At 38.4% G+C, this 20,145-nt stretch overlaps 3 protein-coding genes across 4 annotated transcripts; 1 reads left to right on the top strand and 2 right to left on the bottom strand.

The window, feature by feature from the left end:
- Positions 1 to 564: 564 nt before the first annotated feature.
- On the top strand, positions 565 to 2,171 carry spcs3 (signal peptidase complex subunit 3). Its single transcript, XM_087803615.1, has 5 exons — positions 565 to 777; positions 1,385 to 1,460; positions 1,580 to 1,654; positions 1,758 to 1,873; positions 1,948 to 2,171. Exons 1-5 carry the CDS (start codon positions 635 to 637, stop codon positions 2,078 to 2,080), a joined length of 543 nt encoding a protein of 180 aa, XP_087659741.1. The 5' UTR covers positions 565 to 634; the 3' UTR covers positions 2,081 to 2,171.
- Positions 2,172 to 2,400: 229 nt separating this feature from the next.
- kdm2aa (lysine (K)-specific demethylase 2Aa) lies at positions 2,401 to 14,248 on the bottom strand. Of its 2 annotated transcripts, none has more exons than XM_087803208.1 (25): positions 14,106 to 14,248; positions 12,154 to 12,292; positions 11,943 to 12,021; positions 11,807 to 11,853; positions 11,493 to 11,671; positions 11,297 to 11,403; positions 10,933 to 11,026; positions 10,528 to 10,681; positions 10,331 to 10,446; positions 10,137 to 10,263; positions 9,814 to 10,079; positions 9,492 to 9,569; positions 9,221 to 9,345; positions 8,792 to 8,915; positions 8,303 to 8,431; positions 8,138 to 8,221; positions 5,574 to 5,606; positions 5,092 to 5,188; positions 4,390 to 4,989; positions 4,181 to 4,319; positions 3,771 to 4,013; positions 3,510 to 3,673; positions 3,289 to 3,435; positions 2,996 to 3,214; positions 2,401 to 2,735 (listed from the first exon to the last, which is right to left on the bottom strand). In XM_087803208.1, the coding sequence occupies exons 1-25, from the start codon at positions 14,109 to 14,111 to the stop codon at positions 2,554 to 2,556; spliced, it is 3,678 nt and encodes a 1,225-aa protein (XP_087659334.1). In that variant the 5' UTR covers positions 14,112 to 14,248; the 3' UTR covers positions 2,401 to 2,553. The 2 variants fall into 2 exon arrangements, with proteins under 2 accessions (XP_087659334.1, XP_087659328.1); XM_087803202.1 differs by lacking the exon at positions 14,106 to 14,248 and adding an exon at positions 13,280 to 13,637.
- A 1,005-nt stretch (positions 14,249 to 15,253) lies between these two features.
- stx3a (syntaxin 3a) lies at positions 15,254 to 17,872 on the bottom strand. Its single transcript, XM_087803465.1, has 10 exons — positions 17,843 to 17,872; positions 17,361 to 17,435; positions 17,153 to 17,252; positions 17,007 to 17,081; positions 16,707 to 16,777; positions 16,513 to 16,621; positions 16,025 to 16,098; positions 15,794 to 15,928; positions 15,524 to 15,634; positions 15,254 to 15,346 (listed from the first exon to the last, which is right to left on the bottom strand). Exons 1-10 carry the CDS (start codon positions 17,870 to 17,872, stop codon positions 15,269 to 15,271), a joined length of 858 nt encoding a protein of 285 aa, XP_087659591.1. The 3' UTR covers positions 15,254 to 15,268.
- Positions 17,873 to 20,145: the final 2,273 nt, after the last annotated feature.

The following is a 20,145-nucleotide window of genomic DNA, read 5'->3' as shown; positions in this document are numbered from 1 at the left end:
TCATTAGAATGTGTGTCTCACCTGCACCTGTTTAACGTGTTTGTGTTTCTGCGTATTCTTATTACATTCGTGAGATAAAGGTCATTTACAAATAGTCATCATGTGATGGTGTATTAATGCAAGTGTGTTTTAAGGACCGCGATCACAAAAGGAAAACCAGCATTTGTTGCGCTTTCATTGAAACCAGCAGGTTTAAAGAGATACTAAACGCTCTACGGTCTAAAACGAACGCTTCCTGACATCACTTCCGCGTAGTCATCGTTTGCATTCTAATGTTCTTCCGGGTTCCGCATTCATAAAGTTGCAATATTTCGCTCAAACCCGGAAATCCACGAATACTATGTTCGTCTATTTCGTAGACTATGTTGGTCCATTTCGTAATTTTAATCAGGTTTGAATGCTATTTGAAATATTTAAATGGACAGGAGAGTCACGTTAAACTTGTTTCTGTTCCAAAGAACGCAAAAACTGTTTAAAATGAGTCTTAGCTTGATACAACCTTTTATTTTGATACAACGCGCCGGAAGTGTGAATCTACTCACAACACAGGAAGCTAGTAGCTATTTAGCGGTTTCTGCTTTACGTCCAGTGAATATCCTGTTCCTCTCTCTTAGCTTGTAGCCGCGGTCTCAAAATGAATACTGTTCTTTCCCGAGCAAATTCTCTTTTTGCCTTTTCCCTGAGCGTCATGGCGGCCTTAACCTTCGGCTGTTTCATCACGACAGCGTTCAAAGACAGAAGGGTTCCTGTTGAAGTCCACGTCTCCAAAGTCGTGTTGTAAGTGAAGCATCTGTTAGCATCAGCCTCTTAAAATCCTCCATAAATCGAAACGTGTCGGCGTTACGATAGTAAAAACAAAAAAACAAACCAGATGGAGCTTCGATCTCTGTGCATTTCATCGCCAAATAAAGCGTTTCAGTTGCTGCAAAATTGAAATTCTAAAATGGGTTTTAACACTTAACGTTTCGACGCTTTTATTTTGAATATTCCAATGTAAATGTGTTATTGTTCGAGTGCATGGAAACTTCCTTGTGATAGATGTTCATTTGACTGCGTCCTCTCGTGACAGGTGCACCGTCCACATGTCTTCAAATTAAAAATGATCTTGTTAAATAAACAATTTGCATTAGAGAATACTGGTTTTGCATTTATTTTAACTAGAACATCCTGATATGCACCCGATTCTACAATTCCAATCCCCATTTTTTTTTATTCTTGTATATATTTTTTTGGTTTAGAGAAGAAGGACCTTAAATGAAACGCATATTATCTACAACAATACGATCCCTATATTTACTTCATATTGTATACCCATCATATTTGGAGTAATGACCCCTGTCTATAACTGCCCTCATTGAATTAACTTGTGTTTATTGCCTTACAGGAAGAATGTTGATGACATCACAGGACCCAGAGGACGCAGTGATTTGGGTTTTGTCATATTCGACCTCTCCGCTGATATCCTTTGTTTTCAAGCCTAAATACATTTATTTTTACTTGTATTTATACATCTTTAACGCCCTGTTTTACTAAAAATGGTCAAAGGTACTGTGATAATTTTCCTCAACAGGTTATACATTTGCAGCCCATTTTCGACTGGAATGTGAAGCAGCTATTTATTTACTTGTCTGCAGAGTACACCACAAAGAGCAACGTAGGTTCTATGTTAAATGAAACACCATCGAACATCTTTGTTAATAATAATAATCTCTATTTATATAGCAACATACGATTAAAAGTGTTTTCTGTGTTTTTAGAGTCTAAATCAGGTGGTATTGTGGGACAAGATCTTGCTCAGGGGTGACAACCCTAAACTCTTCTTAAGAGATAAAAAGACAAAGTATTACTTCTTTGACGATGGCAATGGACTCCGGTAAGAAAGCTTGTTTCAAGTTAACTTTGGCAGTTGTGTGCAAGTCATTAAGACTTTTGTCGTTTGTCATCCAGAGCCAACAAGAACATTACACTGACGCTGTCATGGAATGTTGTTCCCAATGCCGGAATCCTACCTCTAGTCTCCGGAAGTGGACATGTCAGCGTCCCATTCCCAGAATCCTACGAGTCAACCAAGAGCTACTAAACGGATCCATGCGCAAACACCTGACCTGTTTCTACAGTGTTCACAACCAGACATCTTTCTCTTGCTTTTTAATAAAAATGACTGTGGAAAAGACTGTTTTCTAATATTAGCAAAATACGACTTATGGCAGAAGTGCTAATGTCTGAATAATTCAATAATAATTCATTTTGGTAGTTGTTCACACATGGTTCCATCAACACAAAAGGTTACTGCACTTCGTCTTCTGTTGGCCATCATTTGCACAATAGTACCTCATCATGGCATATAGTTTTTGAAATAGAAAAATCCTAAAGTTTCATGTTAAGCACAAACAAAAGAAATACAAAATGAAAGGGTTTAATTTTACAATTACATCAGCTACTACACAACAGATGTAACCATGTGTCACATTACCACGAAAACGTATCCAAAATATTTTTTTTATCATTCTAAACCTTGCATTGATGGCCAAGTATTGAATATGGCCCATGGTGTCAAGTGAGTCGCTGGATCAGCTTCTCTTCCATCATACAGAAGAGGGCAATGTGAGAGAGATCGGAGATGAAGGCATCACAGGCTCGACGACTGATGTTTTTACAGCCTCTCAGATCCAGCATGGTCAAAGATGAGAGTCGTTTTAAGTAGGACACGCAGCTGTCCGTTAGCTGATTACAACCTAAATGAACAGAAGAAACAAACATTTCTGTCAAGAATATACTCAAACCACACCAAAAGAGTAGATTTGAAATATAAGTGAATTAGAGCAGCAGAACACTATTCTGGACACCACTCAGGACCATGGGTAAATGCATGTGAATAAAGAGATAAGCAGCTTTAAAAAAGGCATAAATAAACAACAAAGAGTAAGAAGCAAAAATGGTCATTCATGAAAAGAGAATGGGGGCCAAAAAAAAAAAAAGAAAACAAACGACCTACCTGCGAGTGTGAGCTCTGTAATGTTATTTCGAGTGTTTGAGCCCGGTGCTGCCAGCAGTGAGAGGCATGAGTCGGTCACCTCCTTGCAGTGAGCTAGGTCTAGCCTCTCTAGGTGTGGCATGTGGCGCTGCAGAAGCCTCAAGGTGGTCTCGCTGATGTCCAGTCCAGAAAGGTGAAGGGTCACAATGTTCCTCAGCCTGCTGCTGGACGAGCTATTTCCTGCAACAAAGGGGAGCGTTCACTACGTTCAGTTGTTGCCGAGGTTTTGCTTCTTTTAAGAAAGTCTGTCTGACCAGTTTGAGTGATGAGCTCTTTAAGTTGGCAGTCTTGGATTCCTTCACACCAGCGCAGGTCTAGCAGTCTGAGACAGGGCAGAGTGGGAGCAACCATAGCGGAAAGACACAGCCAGGAATGACCAGCCAGTCTCAACTCCCTCAGACCTGCACAGAATAGTGACATGTTGGACATGGTGTGTCTGTGGGCTTGTGTGTAGATGTGTGACAAGAGTGTGTACCAGGGAGCCGTGTGAGCAAACAGTTCAGCTGCCTCTTCGCCAGGGGAGTCCAGGACAGGTCAAGACATTTGGGCTGACGTTTGACAATACCCGCCAGTGCCTGGTTACTGAGCGGGCTACATCGGCTCACATCCATGTTACACCACAGACGTTTGTCCCAGGACCTTTCAATTAAAATCAAATTGAACGTTAATCTACTCCTATTTGGCCCTCGGTCCTTGAGTTTTCTAAATCAGAAACTTGTATTGCCATTGTACATACCATTTGTACCAGGCCTTACAGACAGTCATGCAGGTCAGCAGCTCTGCTCTGCTCAGGTACTTGAAGACAGAGACCCACACCTCCTTCTCTCCTTCTCTTTCGTTGCCCACATCCTTGAAAGATGAGAGTGACAGCAGGGAAGAAGGAGACAAGGAAGAGGCTGCAGCACGGGCGGCAGCTTCCTCGTTATCTGATGAAGATGCAGAATGATCCTTGGAGCTGTGACTCGCTCGAAGACGTGGCCTTCAAGAGTAGAGATGGATATTGTTCAGGTGTTATGCAAAACTGCTGCCAAACAGCTTCTTTTGAAATGCCCCCCCCCACCTAATAAAAACAATATATCAAATATGTATGATTATAAATTAGTGTCACTAAAATACAGAATTTGAGAATAGAATAAGTCAATGCACCTTCCTGGTCCTCTGGGGGTGTGGCCTTCGTTGGTTCTTACTCTTTTGGTGGCCAAAGGTTTTTTTTGTAGGGAGCTTTGCTGCCCCCCAGTGCTGCTCCTCTGACCTACAGCCGCTTCCAGTTTAGGGACGATGGAGCCTGAGAGCGTCACAGCATTTAGAATATCAACAGTTTAAAGGATCTAACCCATGTCTGCCTTCTGCCTTACCAGAATGACGCTTTGCCGTGTTGGGGCGCTGTAAAGTCACAGTCAAGTAGGAACCACTCAGAAGGTCATCATTCAAATCAGACATCAAGAGAACTGGGGGTTCTGGGTCTGATTCCCAGCCTGCATTATCCATGTCCTCTTCATCTTCGTACCCCAGACTGTTGACCTCCTCATCATCTGGATCAAGCTCTTGATCCTCACTGTCTTCATCGTCGTCTTCATCATCGTCATTCCTGCGCCTTCTTCCTCGTCGACGGTGAGGTTGCACATTCTCGCCCTCCTCGCTGTCCTCTTCTTCATCGTCGTCATCATCATCATCGTCGTCTTCATCATCATCATCGTCATCCGATTCATCAGAAGAGTCGCCGCGACGCTGCATCCTGGACCCTCCCCGCAGCCTCACACCCCTCACCCTCCTCCCACAGTCTCTCGAACCCAGCCCTCGTCTGTGTTTGAGGCCCGAGCCTGGAGTACCTAGAACTCCTCTGCCTCCTCTGCTGCTGGAGCATCCTCTCATCATGCCTCGCTTGTTAGCACCAAACCCGCGTCTAGATGAATGGCCACCTCTGGCATGAAGACCCATTTTTCTTCTATGACCACCTGTTCATTAAAATCACAACATGTAGAACACATTTTTGTCTCTTTCCCATCATGAAAGAACATGCATGCAAGCAAACGCTAAACTTTTGAGAGAAAACAAACCTTCATCATCACTTGCAGAGTCGTCATCACGACTGTGTCTGTGCTGCCTGTGAATCTTTGCCATGCGAGCATCTAATAGGGTAGTTGACTTCCGCTTCTAGAATGAACAAAGAAATGTAATGATCGAAGTAGGCCTGATTTTTTTTTTTTGATACTTCAAAATCAAGGTTGTAATTATATTCTAATTCTGCTATTCCTAACAAGAGCTGAAAAAAGGGTAAACAAATAGCAATAGTTCAGATAAGAGGTACAAGAAGTGCTGCTAAATAACAGATTCTACACAACCTTTCTGGAGTTTTAAAAATAGAGCTGTCTTCAAAAGAGAGGTCATCCTAAAATACCCTAATTTAGTCCAAAAAGTGAAAGTTTTCCAAACCATTATGGCGCACCTTATTATACAATTCACCATTTTGTGATGAGTTTAAAGTTTTGGATTTGTTTTAGGTTCCTACACAAATTTTGGATGATTGTATTATACATACCGCTGAAAAGTCATTTGTGTCTCCTCTTGGGTGCTGAAAAAAGTAAAGAAAATGTATATCAATTATGCTCTTAGTAATAATGTGCTTTTCAAATGATCCAATGTTCATGTCACATGATGCTGAAATGAAAAACGACGTTGTACAAAAACAGCTTTAACTGTTGTCACTAGGGAAAGATTAGATCTTAAAAATATAAATAAAAACAAAAGAAGGATTATCTCAATAGATTTTTGTTTTCCCCTTACAAACATTAAATCCAAACAGTTTCAAGGACAGTGTGAAATGTATTTGTGGCAATAATTATGTTTCCATCAACAACTCTAAACTCTCTAAATAGGGAATTCCAAGAACAGATGGTTTCACTTAACGTAAACTTAGCTTGACATTCTGATTTAAATCCAATGTGACATACACATTTTGCATTTGTACGTAAGTAAGTAAGTAATTTTTATTTGTATAGCGCTTTTCCAGACCAGGGTCACAAAGTGCTTAAACAATCAAAACAATATTCAATAAAGTATATATTTTAAAGATCAAGATAAAACTGATAACATAACAGGAGTTCCAGAAAATCAAGGAAAAGCCTGAACAAATAGAAACGTCTTAAGATGTTTCTTGAAGGAGTCAGTAGACTCCATCAAACACAAAGAGAGAGGAAGATTGTTCCAAAGCTTAGGAGCAACAGCCTGAAAAGATTTCTCTCCTCTGGTCCTGAACCGTGTAGTGATCCAGAAGGAAATTAATACAATTTAAACATCTACATTTTAAAGGTCCACGTAGACAACACATCTCAGGCAATAGCATCCAATGGCCAAAAAGACGGTGGCCATAGGATGGCGTAATAAACAGTGAACAAGCTCTGTAGTAAAAGCCTAAACATGTACAAACAGACACAAACGTATCCATAACTACTATTGATACTTGTTTTGCTTGGTGATCTGGTTATCTCACTCTTTACAGACTGCTTGATAAATACCAATATGGATATGATTGCAGAGATTAACTTCTCTAATCTTGATTGACAGCTCATGCATAGGTCTATTAAATTACAATACCGTGGCCAAAACTCAAATTCAACACACATACACACATCATTCAAACATAGATCAGCCTTGTACTTTGATATTCAAAACACCAATACACTAAAAGCACACAACAGTGGGGTCTTTTTTAAAAGGGTGATGAATAAGACAAAACACTATGAGGTGCACACAGAAGGGTGAACATAAGCAGAGTAGGCAGCGCCTCTCACCAGTCTCGAGCTGATTGGCTGAGAGGGCAGAGAGGCAGCCACCAATAGAAGTGAGGCAGAGGAGTTGGAAGAGCAGGAAGGAAGAGGAGTGGGGAAGAAGCCACAGTGAACGACCTTCCCATCCTGCTGGGAACCTACAGAACCCCCTATGGTGGCAGAGGGTACTGGACCCAGCCTCAGGACCAGAGGGCCATGGGTTCGAAAGCTGGCAGAAAGCGGTTCATCACTGCCAGATGACTGTTTAAGCAACGCCAGATAGAGCAACCAGGAGTGACACAGAGGAGATACAGAAGGCATTAAGTTTGACCCGAGAAAAAAAAGAAGTGTTTGTGTGAGGAAGAAGCTAAAAGCCAAGATGTATTTGATCCAATTTCAAGGACTTCATGAATGAGTCTGGGTATTTTTTTAAATGGCTCTGAAAATAATAGACAAAAAAAGATAATATATTGAGCTGAAGCGATAGTTATGGTTTAACGCTGTGGTTTTGTAATGATGGCTTAGTTATCAATACTTTTACAGTCTGGTCTAATGTAGAAACTAATTTAGTTCCTTGAACCTCCTAAGGAACTAAATTTACTAGAACATTTTGAGCCCCTAATCCGGAGCGGAATCTTCTGGCCGAAAGCACACACATTCTCACACACACACACCGCTGCAAACGAAAGAAAGCGAGACAGGTGGAAAGTCAAGCAATCGATCCCTATCCATGTTCAATTAAATACGATATTAAAATGCAAAGCAGGATTTCATGATTTGTGATTCAAGCAATGCAATGTGGTTTTTCATTTAAAACTTGCCACTAAAGTAACGTGGTGGTGGCGTCACCAGACTCATATATCCGTGAAAGATTTCAGGGACCAAAAACTGTTCCTAAAAAAGGTTCTGGGAACTAAATGTTGTCAATTTTTGTTATTGGAGTTGTTGCATTAGACAACAACTTGAAGTCATACATTTCATATAGATTTGAATCAGATAATTTAAAGTGTAGTACAACGCAAGTGTTTCTTTTTGCCTTTGAGTGTACTTCTCATAGCAATTATTCATTGTCACATTAACCCTTGTGTTATCTCTGAGTCAAGATGACCCAGTGGCCTGAAAAATAATGTGTTAGGTTATGTATTTCTGGAAGCCAGGAAGGTCATTTTCAGGCCTTCGTTTCACCTCCAGCCAGAGACAATACAAGGGTTAAGACAAATATATATAGATTAACATTGCACTCCTTAATTCTTAAAAAAAACAGGTGTGAATAATTCTCTTGGATGATATAAAAAATAAAGTGAGGGGGGAGGAAAGAGAGGAACCAATATCGTACCTCTTGATCTGTAAGCCCTTGCACACACTTTGGACACTCCCAACAGCTTGGCAAGTCTTTGTTGACAATTCCTTCTCCCTGAACCTGCAGTGACAGACAATTACAGGATTTGCCTTCACACTGTTCACCAATCCTAAGCACAAATGTTCTGATATAGATATATACCGTGAGGCAAGCAGGGTGGACTATCTGTGCACAGTTGGAACATTCCATAAGTGTGAGGGAGGCGTCACCAGTATCCTCCTGATTGGGGTCTTTACAGAGCTCACACACTGCTGACAGAGGAAGCCCAGGCTGCAAAAGACACCAGAGAGCGTTTGTTATTTCAATATAAATAATGTGACTGTCTGTATTAGATGGTTTTAGTATAAGGTATACAGCCCATTGTTAAGCTTGCAGGTGCAAGTACATGAGCTTGGGTAGCACTGTAACATTTTGTGTTAGTGGAATATAAGGCCAGCGAAAATGGCCCAAAGATGCCTTCCGCTTTCACTTAAAACACTTAACAGCAAGCAGAAACAAGGCGTAATGATGAAGTGGCAAAATCAGCATCTGGCTTGTGCTCACTTCCCTTAATGGCAAAAATATTCTCGTTTTTGGGTCCCCTTTGAGAGACCAACTTAAAAAATAAGATCCTCTACTGGCACAACTTACCGAAAGACACTGTCGTAGCACACAGGTTTGCTTGAGCTTTCCAGGTCCTCCAAACTTTTTCATGTCCCGACAGAAGTTACAGTCTCCACATTCTGACCTTACACAGGCCTCACAGCGTTTACACCTGCACATAGCAAACACACAAGCCTCTCAACCAGAGCAAAATATAGCAGAAAATAAACCACTATTTTTTTTTAATAAAAAAAAAAAAAAGAAAAGTACACGCCTTATTTAATTTTGCTAGAAAATGATTAGAAAATGAGCTTAAGCTGAAATCGCTTGTTTCGTTGTTTAAACAAAGCGGGCGTGAAGAAGACTTCAATCTTTGAAACATGCGAGTGAGACAGGAGAGTTGGGTTTTAAATATGTTGCCCTTTAAAATTAAAAATAATTAAAGAAAGGGCTGTATACCATAGATCACAGTCTTACCGGACTCTTCGCCGCCTCAGCACAGACATTGACGAAGGAGGTTTCTGGGGACGAGGCAGGATTGGTGTAGATAGGGGTTTAGGGCGAGGAGGAGGGGGAGGAGGTGGAGGCTGGTACCACGATGGCTGAGGGCAGAAGGAGAATCACAAAGATGTTATAGAATTATAGAGCTTCTATTCTTTGCAACAAATGATCAAAGAAACTTCACTGTGAAATCTACTTTGGTGAGTAAATGTAATTCATCATTATTGTAAGAGCAAACAAAACTCACCCTTTTTGACCACTTTACAATGGGTTTTCCATTGTATGACAGCTTTGGGTTGTCATTGGCATGTTCTTTCAGTAAAGCCTGCGTAACATGAATAAAAAATTAGCAATACTACATTTAACACTTAATAACTTCAGGATTAATAAAATGTTAACTGAAAAAAATTAGGACATTCTTGTTGAGGTTGTCTTAGTCACTGTTTGAATTTCATTTATAGAATAGAATTAACTTTTTAGTCCACTTTATTAAATGTTTCCTGCTTGATTTACTCTCAACCAAATTAAGCATTCACATTTAACATGAAAACATCACACAGTTCTGGTACCTTGATATGCGTGATTAGAGCCGGGGCATTGTGTATTCCTGCTGGTACACACTTTTTGTTAGAGGGCAAAGACTCCAGCTTGCCAAGGAGGTTGCACAGACCCTCAAGCTCAAAAGGTGTAAGATAAAATTTAGCCACTGGCTTTCCTGAGTCAGCTTCATCTCCAGTATCCTCCTCTTCCTCTTCTTCCTCCTCATCCTCCTCCTCCTCATCCTCCTCCATCCCCAACTCAGAACCAATATCTGCTCCTGGTGGTTTCTTTAAACCTAATGTACATTTTGTTAACAATTGTTTAGAAATTGTACAATCAAATGTCTACGTACCGATGCCAAGAGAATATTTCTGAAACTCTGGGGTGAGATACGAGGTCTTGGTCATGCAGAAGACGTAACGCTCCAACACATACCAGGCCATTTCATAGTAGAAGGGGTATCGGAATTTGACTGGTACCTGCAGCAACAAATGAAGGTCAATGAGACACCAGGCACTTTGTTTCAATATCTCAAAGTAAACTCACTCGTGTACGGTCCTCTATGTTGGAGATGTTGAGCTGCATCGGGATGTTAAAACTATGAAGGAAGTTTCCTCCAAATACCATTGAGTCCACCGGGGTGTACACTGCATGAATCCAACCTGAAAAAAAAAAAATAAGACTACGACATTACTTCTCTGATTTCCCTTAGGTTTACATTGGTTTAATGATGTATAGTCCACCTGAGGGGATGATCAAAGTCAAGCCTTGCTTTAGTTCAATTCTCTGGCAGTCCGACACACGATCTCCCAAAAAGATGTCGCCCTGTTTTCCTGAAAGAACCCAGTTCTCATATAGCTCTAAATTCTGTGGAGTTGGCGGGATCAACCAGAACACCTAAAAACAAACAAAGGCTTGAATTCTACATTGAAGTACATTCAATGCAAGTTCCAAGTTGATACAAGATGAGACTAGGTATGTATAAAAGATATACATTAAATTTCAACTAGTCACTCACAATTAACTGTTAGCTGTGGCGATGACAAATCGTTTTTTGCAAATAAATATATTGATAGAATGATTGCCGACTTATTTTTTGTCTAGAACCTCTCACAGATGTCTATTGAGTGATTGCAAACACAGATTACCTTGGTTCCTCTTAAGATGTGGTACCAGACTGAAGTCCCTCCAAGATCAACATGAAAGTCAGTGTAACAGCCCTCAACACTCATTAAGCAATACCTGCAAAGAGATACAATGACAAGAATTTAAGTAAATTGATCCAAATTTTCACACTACAGTGTAACTACCTTTTGTTAAGGAGTTTCCTAAGTTTGCATCTAATGTATTGTCTAAACATTTCAAATGGAATTTCTTTCTTTTTTCAAATATATTAAAGACATTTTGTGGATGTTGTCCCTCCCAAACCAAGTATTTTTTTAAACCGTTACATATTTACATATAACATTCTATCCATTTAAACTATTTAAAAGGTATGGGGGTAGCACCTACTTCTGTACTTTAGGATACTGCATGTCAGTTATTGAGTTGGTAGAATCTCTCTGTCTTTCCTTCAGGTGACGCGGCCACATGTTATCAACCCAGTCTATTTGATCCACCTAAAATGATGAGCAAAAACAGAAAGAATCTATTGATTAAAACATTCAATAGCCACCACATCAAGATGCTGGTCTCTGTGTTTGCAGACCGTCGTAGGCCTTTTGACAAGATTCTCCAGTTTTGTGTGGCTGAACTCCAAGCTGATGACATTATAGATCTTTTCTCTCTGAGAAGGAGGGGTCTCATAGTAACGAGTCCACTGAGCCATAGACATCTCAGTTCCCTTCTGTGTGCTGACATCCATTACATCAACCATACGTCTGCTCCCTGAAATGAAAGGTGATAAACATGTTACTCAGGTGAAAGCTAAATAATCCTAATTCTTGTAACACTGTTTCTTAAGAGCCACAATAATATCATACTGCACAGAATGCTCTTTGAGAGATCAGTCTTAATACTTACCCACAAACATCTTGACATCATTGACACCAAAGTCAGGTTCAGGCATTCTGTTGAAGAAAGCGATATATTTTACGTTAAAGTATGTAAAAAGTATGCTGGATAGTGTTGAAGGGATTTGATTGAATAATAAACATACTTGATGCCAAGTCCATCTCGTTTCACAAAGACGATTGGCTCTCGCAGACCACATTTCTGCACAAACTCGTAGGTGAAATCTAAGAAGAAACAATAGTTTTACAATAGGAAATATGACTTTGATTAAATTGTGGGTCTTGAGAAATATTCCCAATCAAAACAATGTTTAAAGGGTAATTTTTTAAAGTAATACAAACAAATTGATGAAATACCTTTTCCTTGCAAGTGAAGGATTTTGTCAGATTTAAATCTTTCACTTGTTACTTTTTCCTCCAAGTCAAACATCTGTCTACCATCAATCTCTTCATCCGAGATTCCATCATCATGATAACGTCGCCGAGTGCCGGTGCGCTGAAAAAAAACAAAAAAACAATCGAGGCAGAATTTACAAATACAATAATGCAAAACCTTTGGGTCTTTGTATACATGCAAAAGATTAAGTTAAACTTGCAACAGAAAAAAACAGTACTCTTCTACAGTACATAAAATGTGCTTTATTAGAGTATTTTCTTTGAATAAATATGCATAACCCCTGAAATAAGCAGGCCTTTAAGACAAAAAAAATCAGTTCACAAATACTGAAGATACATATACAAGATACTCTGTTATCCGTAGTTAAAATATCATGTTAAATAACTTATTTGCTGTAAAAACAAATTGCATATTTCTTACATTCAAATTAAATGCATTTACTTCAAAACTTGGTTCCATTCAGCTAAGATTTGCCTCTAGGTCAACTCCAAACTCACATTGATTAGTCTTGCTGGGATTTAACAGAAAGCTTCCTAGCAAGTGGTGTCAGACTAAGCAACACATCATTTAAGCTTAGTAAACCAGAGCAACTAGTTTCGAAGGATGTTGTTTGACCTGATGATAGTAAAATATGTGGTTAGTATGGTGGATAAAAATTAATAAGGCAAGTCCTTGACAATTAAAAAAATACACATTATCTTTTTTATTATTATCGGGTTTAAATTACAAAATATAGGCGCTGCAGTATGGCTGCCTTGGTGCCTGTTTTTTTGTTTTTCTATTGCTTATTTTGTGAGTTATCTTATTTCATTCTTTTGCTCTATACTGACACCACAAATAAATCATATGTGTTCACAACACTTTCAATAAAAGTTTCTGATTCTGATACAATCAATAACCCAATTTGTCACATCCACGAATCCCATTGGTATCTTATTTAATTTATTATTTAACATGTGTAAAACTCTGAAAGCAGTTAAAAAAGAAAATCCAAACATTCATAATAATAATTAATAATAAAAAAAATCATATTCCAAGTTAAATTAATTACATTACAAAGTGAAAGTTGCCTTTAAAAATACTCACCAGTCTTTTACTGTGACGAGCCTTGTTATCATCCATATTTACAAAAATCTACAGTTATATCCAAAAAAGTAAACTAAATATATTTAAGGGAAACAATACCACAAACACATGGCCACTTTGGAAAGCTTGACGACTTTTACATTAAAATAGTGATACAAAAAATTATTAAAAAGTGTGTCGTAATGATCCTATTTTTAATCAATACTGACACATTAGATACAAATAATAATTGGACGTTTATTCCAAATAACCCAAATAATTCGGCTAAAACATGACTATGAAATAGTTTTGGTAAAAAGACGCATAAAAATACAGTTGCAAATGTTTTAAATAAGCCAGCACAACCGGGGCAAAAAAAGCCAGCATAACCCCAATATAAATAACTAGTCTTGGAATTTAATAACGCTGTATGTTGCATCTAAATGAAAAAATAATATTTTCTTTATTTTTTTGTCTTAGCAGAATTAATAGCACAAGTTATTGTGTTTTACGAATAGCCGCCATTTTCCATCCCATCACAAAACACGCCAACCCCCCGCCCACACAGCGTAGCGGTCCAATTGCGATGCATTCTGAAAGCATTTTCTATTGGACAACATGTTCGTCAGAGATAAGTGGTCGAAAATGGCAAATTTACGAGACTCAAAACGAATCTCTGCTCCTATTGGTCTCACGTTTAGACCGGTTGTACCCATTGGATAACAAAAAACATCTCGTAAAAAAAGTAGCCATTCATGAGGTGGAAAAAAAATTGCACCCGCCTGCTTAAAACCGAGCTACTCATGCTACATGTAGCACTAATTGCTAAATTTCATTAAACACTTACCCCCATGTTCACGTCAGGATGCTCCCTTGAAGCGTATCTTCATGTATCCAATACACGTCTTATCTTAGATGTCCGGTATTTCCTTTTAGATCAATAATCATCACAGGAACACGTTTTGTAGCCACAGCTCACCGAGGATGTGGGCTGGGTTCCATAACGGGAAGTGAACTTTGAAGCCCTGAAAGCCGATTGGACGGTCTGTTTGTCGGATCCACGGTGATAGGTGGAATGGCCTGTCAATCAAATTAACGCGACGGTAGTACGGCAAGCTGTAGGGACGATGCAATTTTGAAAACGTACATTATATTAATAATTATGAATATAAACTGAAAACACATTAGGAACAAATACGTTTTTATTCGTAGCAAAGGTACAAAAAAAACAAAAAAACGTACACGTTGTTTTATTACGGCACAACACCTAATAGCTAATTGAAAACAATAAATACACCTTGCTTGTTATGTGAGTGAATAAACACCAAAGTTAGAAAAGTTAGGGAAAAATAGCACAACTACATGGTCGACTTTATTCTCATTCATCAAAACACATTTTATAATACTTCCTGGGTATTTGCTACAGTTGACATCTGATAATTGCCTCTGTCCAACCAAGGTTAAAACAAGAGTAAATAAATGTCACTACACACACATTTTATACGTAAGGTGATGAAAAAAGACTCACAATGATCAATTAAACTATGCTAAATATAATGAGGATGATCGCTGGAGCTATAGCAAAGAAAGAAGAATGCAGGACAATTGAGAAAGGCAATGGTCTCATTAAAGAGCAAAAATTAATAGTTTATTTACTAATATAAAGATATTAATGTATATTTTTCACTTAAAAGAAACATATAAAAAGCATACTATCCTAGCCCTGATATATGAAAACGATGGTCAGAGCTTAGTGTACTTTATTAGTGGTTAATCACAAATTACAACAAACACCTACAAAAATTCATTTTAAATATAGGAACTGTTGTAGGGACTAGTTGCTATCGCTAATGTTGCTAATATAGAAAACAAAACGTTTTAGTTTAGTAGATCAAATGGCAGGTGTTAAAATGACAAAAAAAAAGATAATTATTTAAATTCAATGAAGATACGATACAAGTAATTGCTTTGATCATTAACTATGTTATCTACAAATATAAAAACAGTGACTTATTTGATGAAGCTGTACAGAAAGGAGCCAACGATGAGGGACAATATGACGCAACAGCAAAAGATCATCATTTGTTTCTTTGGAAAAGGAAGACAGAGAAAAACAACCATTATTACATTAAATATTATGGGATTTACATTAACACACATGGATATTTATCAGATTTGTTTTCAGTTGTTGTCATGTTGTCCATTTGGTACACAATTTTGAAATTTTGATCCCATAAAAAAAATGTAGAAAAAGTAAATACTTACCCTTCTTGCTTCCTGTTGAAATTTTGCAGCTTTCTTTGTGTCAGCCACAGCTCTTTCAACAAAACCAACAGACTGATCCATGTTACTCTCAATTCGATCAATCATGCCCCCCTATTAAAGAGAACAGGTTGGACAGATCAATTGGCATAAGTAATAAACATTTCATTCATATAACCTCTTTGTTTACATTGCATAATACTAGTTATTGTCAACATAAAAATAATCATAAACTAATCACTTGCGTTTATAATATTATTCTTAATGATTTACCTGGTTTTCTACTAGCATGGCAATGTCCACAAACATGTCATGCAACTCTTTGATGCTACTCTCCAATCTCATGATGTCCTTATGACGGGCTTCAATCTCATTCAGGGCCTGCTGGGTAATCTTGGATTCCATTATCTGGAATGGATGATGGATGATTACGACAGACGAAAAAAGTTAAAGTTAAAATTTACATGTCATACAAACATGCAACAGTAAACACTTCTCTCTTACCCCAGCAGAGAATACAGCTGAGTTGCCACCTTCCAGCATCTCTTCCAGCTCTTCGTCAGTTGTAGCTTTCCCCGCTGTAATCAACAAAATATTTAGTTTAAACATTGAACTTTAGATGTCCAGTGTGGCGTCAAACTGTTAGAATATTTTTATTTTATTGTAGAGAAGTAAAGCTTGAACTGACTTCATGACTAAATGGTTTGTCTGTGCCAGATTGTTGTGGTTTAGTACAGGCATATTTTTTTTTTCAATTGACACCAAAGTCGTACAACACTAGTTGCTTATTATGAGGTCTCAGCATCTGAATAAGCATAGGAAACACCATAAAAGCATTTACCAAATGCTTGTTTTGATGTTGAGAAAAAGGCATAATAAGGAGCAAAAACGACAATCAAAGTCAAAATATTTTCGGTAATGTATATGCCTGCATTTCAGTTGAATATATGCATCAACAACAAAAACATATGATACAATTATGTGTTACTTACTAATCTCCAGCTGACGGGCAATCCGTCCTTTACTCTTGTCTCTGAAGTCAACCTGAGCCTCATTGTATTTGGTCATCACCTCCACAAACTTCTTTGCCAGGATCGCTTGCTGGGAAAAACAGAGCACATGTAAACTACTGTTTGACCTAACAAACACATGATGTTTTGGCTGGAGGATGCATGGTGGGTCTCACTTGAGATTTGCGTATCCTGAGGTCTGCAGAGGCTCTCTCATCTGTGTTTGACTCCAGCTCCCGTTCTATACCTGGCCAACACAAAAATACATGGGGGAAAAACCTTGTGTTGAAGAAATGTTAAAGAACATTATAATTTTGATCAATTGAAGACTGAGTATAACAAGGACAAAAACAAATGAAACAGAATAACTTGGAAACATGTTTTGCTTTTGTATTAAACTTTTGAATGTTAATAGTTTGTATAATGAACTAAAAGCGATAGCAAACAACCAGTACATTCCTTTAACACATACTTACTTTTAAGTTTGTTCCTGGCATTGTTGGCTGACTTCTTTATGTCATTTGTCAGTGCTTCCAGGTCATCTTGGGTTTCTGAAGAGGCAATAAAAAGCCCATTAAGAGATACTTGCCAAAACGTTTTAAATGGCTGAGTGTTGTATTACTCTGTTCAGATGTTGGTGCGGATAAAATGGTAGAGTAAAGCTTTTTAATTTCTGAGACACTCTCATCAATCTTGTCAATACTTGAGCGGATATCTTCAATCTGAAAAGTGATACAATACATTAATGAGGAAGAATAAGAATTAGTAATTGATATATAGATTGTGGTTGATTTAAAAAAAGGATAGTAATAGACAGACAAAAAAAAAACCTGAGCAAAGAAGTCATCCATATAGCCTTCCTTGTCCACTGGAATCTCCACATCATCACCTCCGGCATCGCTTTTCTAAAACAAACAGTAATAAATCAGTTATTAGTCATTATTACCAACAACAACCAATTCATATCATTTAATGATAATTAATTCTATTGGGATTTTATTCAAATCGTTTAATGTTCAATTATGTTGCGTTGATCTAAAGTTAAATAACTTTTAAGAGCAAATCCATTTAAATGAATCTGTTCGCATACGTACACCTGGTCACGCATGCCAAGGTAAAATTAGCCAGCGTTATTAAGTATATATTTTATCGTAAACAATACCTCAATAGATTACAGACCACATATAATATTTATTCAACAATTAATTACGTTACGTTTTATTAATTCGCTGATAAACCCAGGTCTTCTGTTCTAGTCCAGCAAGAATTGCACAGAATCAGTTATTTTAACACAAACTTGAGTCCTTCTTACCTCTTTTAACTGGGCCAACCGGTCCTTCATATTGCAGACGTTTTACGAGCGATTGGTCTACAGAAACAGCGTCGTTTTTACTTTAGCAACCTTAAGTCCTTTATAATACCCTCGGTGTTCGCGACCATCAGGTAATCCAAAGGCTTTTTAAGTGTGGAAAATAAGATGGAGCATATATCGTTTTTTTCAATCGAGCAGTTGACGCCAAATAAGAGGAATAATCTATTTAGATATTTCCTGTTTTGGTGATCGATCGTGAGTGCCTATCCGAACCTGAGGTCCGAGTAAGCTTCTAAGAACGGATTAGAACAGTAGTTCAGGACGATAAACCCCTCTCAAACACTCACCCATCCTTTAAGGTCGATTCTCTGTCACAAGTGTCCATATCGTGGCCTCATTCATATACATTCAGAATGACTCGTTTATTGGTGCGATGAAAATGTAATAATTTTTAGTCAATATCGTATCATATTATTTACATCATGTACTTTTTACTTTTCAGTTTTTATAACGAATATTGAGAACATTTTCACAAGTTCAAACTGTAATAATTCGAAAATGTTGTTTTGGTTTATTTTATTTAATATGACCTACATGTAGTTTTGACACGATTGTAAAAAATGAATATGTATTTGTTATTTAAAAAAAAAAAGATTATTTTTATTTTTATTTTTATTATAATTTCCTAAGGGCTTAACATGTCCAACATTTTTCCTGGTCTGGTGTATAGAAACTTGTATGGACTCACAGGCCTGTGGCTCCTTGAGGAGCATAGGCCATCGACGACAACCCTCCATCACACATGGGCTCTCTGCCGTTGCCAGGTGGTGTCATTCTGCTTTAGTTCTGCCTCCGTGTCTCGCCTCCAGCTGTTCTTGGGTCATCCCCTTTTACGTTTCCCCTGCAGGTTCCATTTCCAATCCAGCCCCACTTCCTCCATTGGTCTGCTGGTCGACTGGCTCCTGTCCCGCTTTCCGCCACCACTCTTTATTGCTGATCTTCTCAGGCCACCCAGTGTAGAAGATACGCCTGAGGCAGATGTTGAGGAACGTCTTGAGTCCTGTACCTGCTGATGTTACTGCCAGACAAGTCGTCTTGACCTGCATCTGGCTGTGGTTGTGTGAGAGGAAGGCGAGGGCGAGGTCGTCTGCAAAGTTGAGGTCTTCGAGCTGCGTCAGCAGGGTCCACTACCGTTGTTCCTGCCTGTTGTGGTGGTCTTCACGATCCAATCGATGACCAGGAGGAGCAGAAACGGCGAAAGCAAACACCCCTCACGCACTCCTGTCCTCACCTCAAAACTCTCAGACATCTTGCCAGCATGTGCAACACTACATATCGTGCCTTGGTAGGTGCAGCGGATCAGGGAGACTTGTATGGAGCAAAGGGTTAAACAGAAACATCTGACAGATTTCATCCATTTTGCCATTTATCTTTCAATATAGAACCTAATGACAAAACTGAAACTTTTCACAAGTTATGAGTGGTTATCAGAGCATTGCTCACCTAAATTTCAACTTGTGGCATGCTATGATCATTTCTAACCATTGATCCATCCTGTTGAATATTAAAGTAGTATGTCCTCGGTATCTTTAATCCCATTTGGCCACACCTACTGTACATATTAAGACATTCAAACAAATGTTTTATTGTCACTTGGTTCAGTGTGAATGGAGTGAAATCATTTCTTGAGTCAGGAAATGAATCATGGAAGTAGTCCTCAAAGCAGCCATCAAGATAATCAAACCATTCATTCTTCGATGTCAGGGATGTCAGTCTCAATGACACAAGGGGACAAAATGTTTAAACGTTTTGAAAGATGTTGTATATTTGCCAAGAGGTGACCGAAAGTTGTCAATCTCTGAGGCTTAATCTTAATGATGTAATCATTTTCTTTCAAATATTTTTATTTATTAGTCCTCCTATAATCAATGACATCAACGATCATCAACCTCATTATATCAACATTAAGAAAATTTGTGTTAACCATCTGGGTTGACACATTTACTATGTGATAGTATAGTTATGGCTTTAGCATGATCTACGGTGCGCACATTAACATGCATTTACATCAATAAATACATTTTGGTCCAATCCCAAAACGTTCACCTTGTCTAGTTAAGTCATCCTGTCAATATTCTCAAATTAGAGACCAAATTGTTTATGTCGCAACCGATCCGTGCACCTAAAGAAAGCAGAACTATATCGTCTCAACCTCGAGTCAATCAGACAATGGGCCTAAAAATATGTTATGGTAGAATTCACAGTCCAATTAAAATGAATACCAAACTGTAACAGAAAGCGAG

The sequence above is a fragment of the Callionymus lyra genome, chromosome 1 (assembly GCF_982586985.1).
Source record: "Callionymus lyra chromosome 1, fCalLyr1.hap1.1, whole genome shotgun sequence".
In the NCBI taxonomy this organism is placed as follows: domain Eukaryota; kingdom Metazoa; phylum Chordata; class Actinopteri; order Syngnathiformes; family Callionymidae; genus Callionymus; species Callionymus lyra.
Note: the sequence above shows the minus strand (reverse complement) of the source record. Positions and strands in the feature narration are given on the sequence as shown.

What these genes read in the sequence shown, in the direction of transcription:
- spcs3 (XM_087803615.1), top strand. Translation starts at nt 635, where the DNA reads ATGAATACTGTTCTTTCCCGAGCAAATTCTCTTTTTGCCTTTTCCCTG. An exon ending in CACGTCTCCAAAGTCGTGTT is followed by an intron (nt 778 to 1,384) that starts GTAAGTGAAGCA and finishes ATTGCCTTACAG; the next exon opens with GAAGAATGTTGATGACATCA. An exon ending in AGTACACCACAAAGAGCAAC is followed by an intron (nt 1,655 to 1,757) that starts GTAGGTTCTATG and finishes CTGTGTTTTTAG; the next exon opens with AGTCTAAATCAGGTGGTATT.
- stx3a (XM_087803465.1), bottom strand. Translation starts at nt 17,872, where the DNA reads ATGAAGGACCGGTTGGCCCAGTTAAAAGAG. An exon ending in CGCACCAACATCTGAACAGA is followed by an intron (nt 17,082 to 17,152) that starts GTAATACAACAC and finishes TTGCCTCTTCAG; the next exon opens with AAACCCAAGATGACCTGGAA. An exon ending in TGCCAGGAACAAACTTAAAA is followed by an intron (nt 16,778 to 17,006) that starts GTAAGTATGTGT and finishes TGTGTTGGCCAG; the next exon opens with GTATAGAACGGGAGCTGGAG.
- kdm2aa (XM_087803202.1), bottom strand. Translation starts at nt 13,315, where the DNA reads ATGGATGATAACAAGGCTCGTCACAGTAAAAGACTG. An exon ending in ACACAAATGACTTTTCAGCG is followed by an intron (nt 5,189 to 5,573) that starts GTATGTATAATA and finishes TGTTCATTCTAG; the next exon opens with AAGCGGAAGTCAACTACCCT. An exon ending in CACGGCAAAGCGTCATTCTG is followed by an intron (nt 4,320 to 4,389) that starts GTAAGGCAGAAG and finishes TGACGCTCTCAG; the next exon opens with GCTCCATCGTCCCTAAACTG.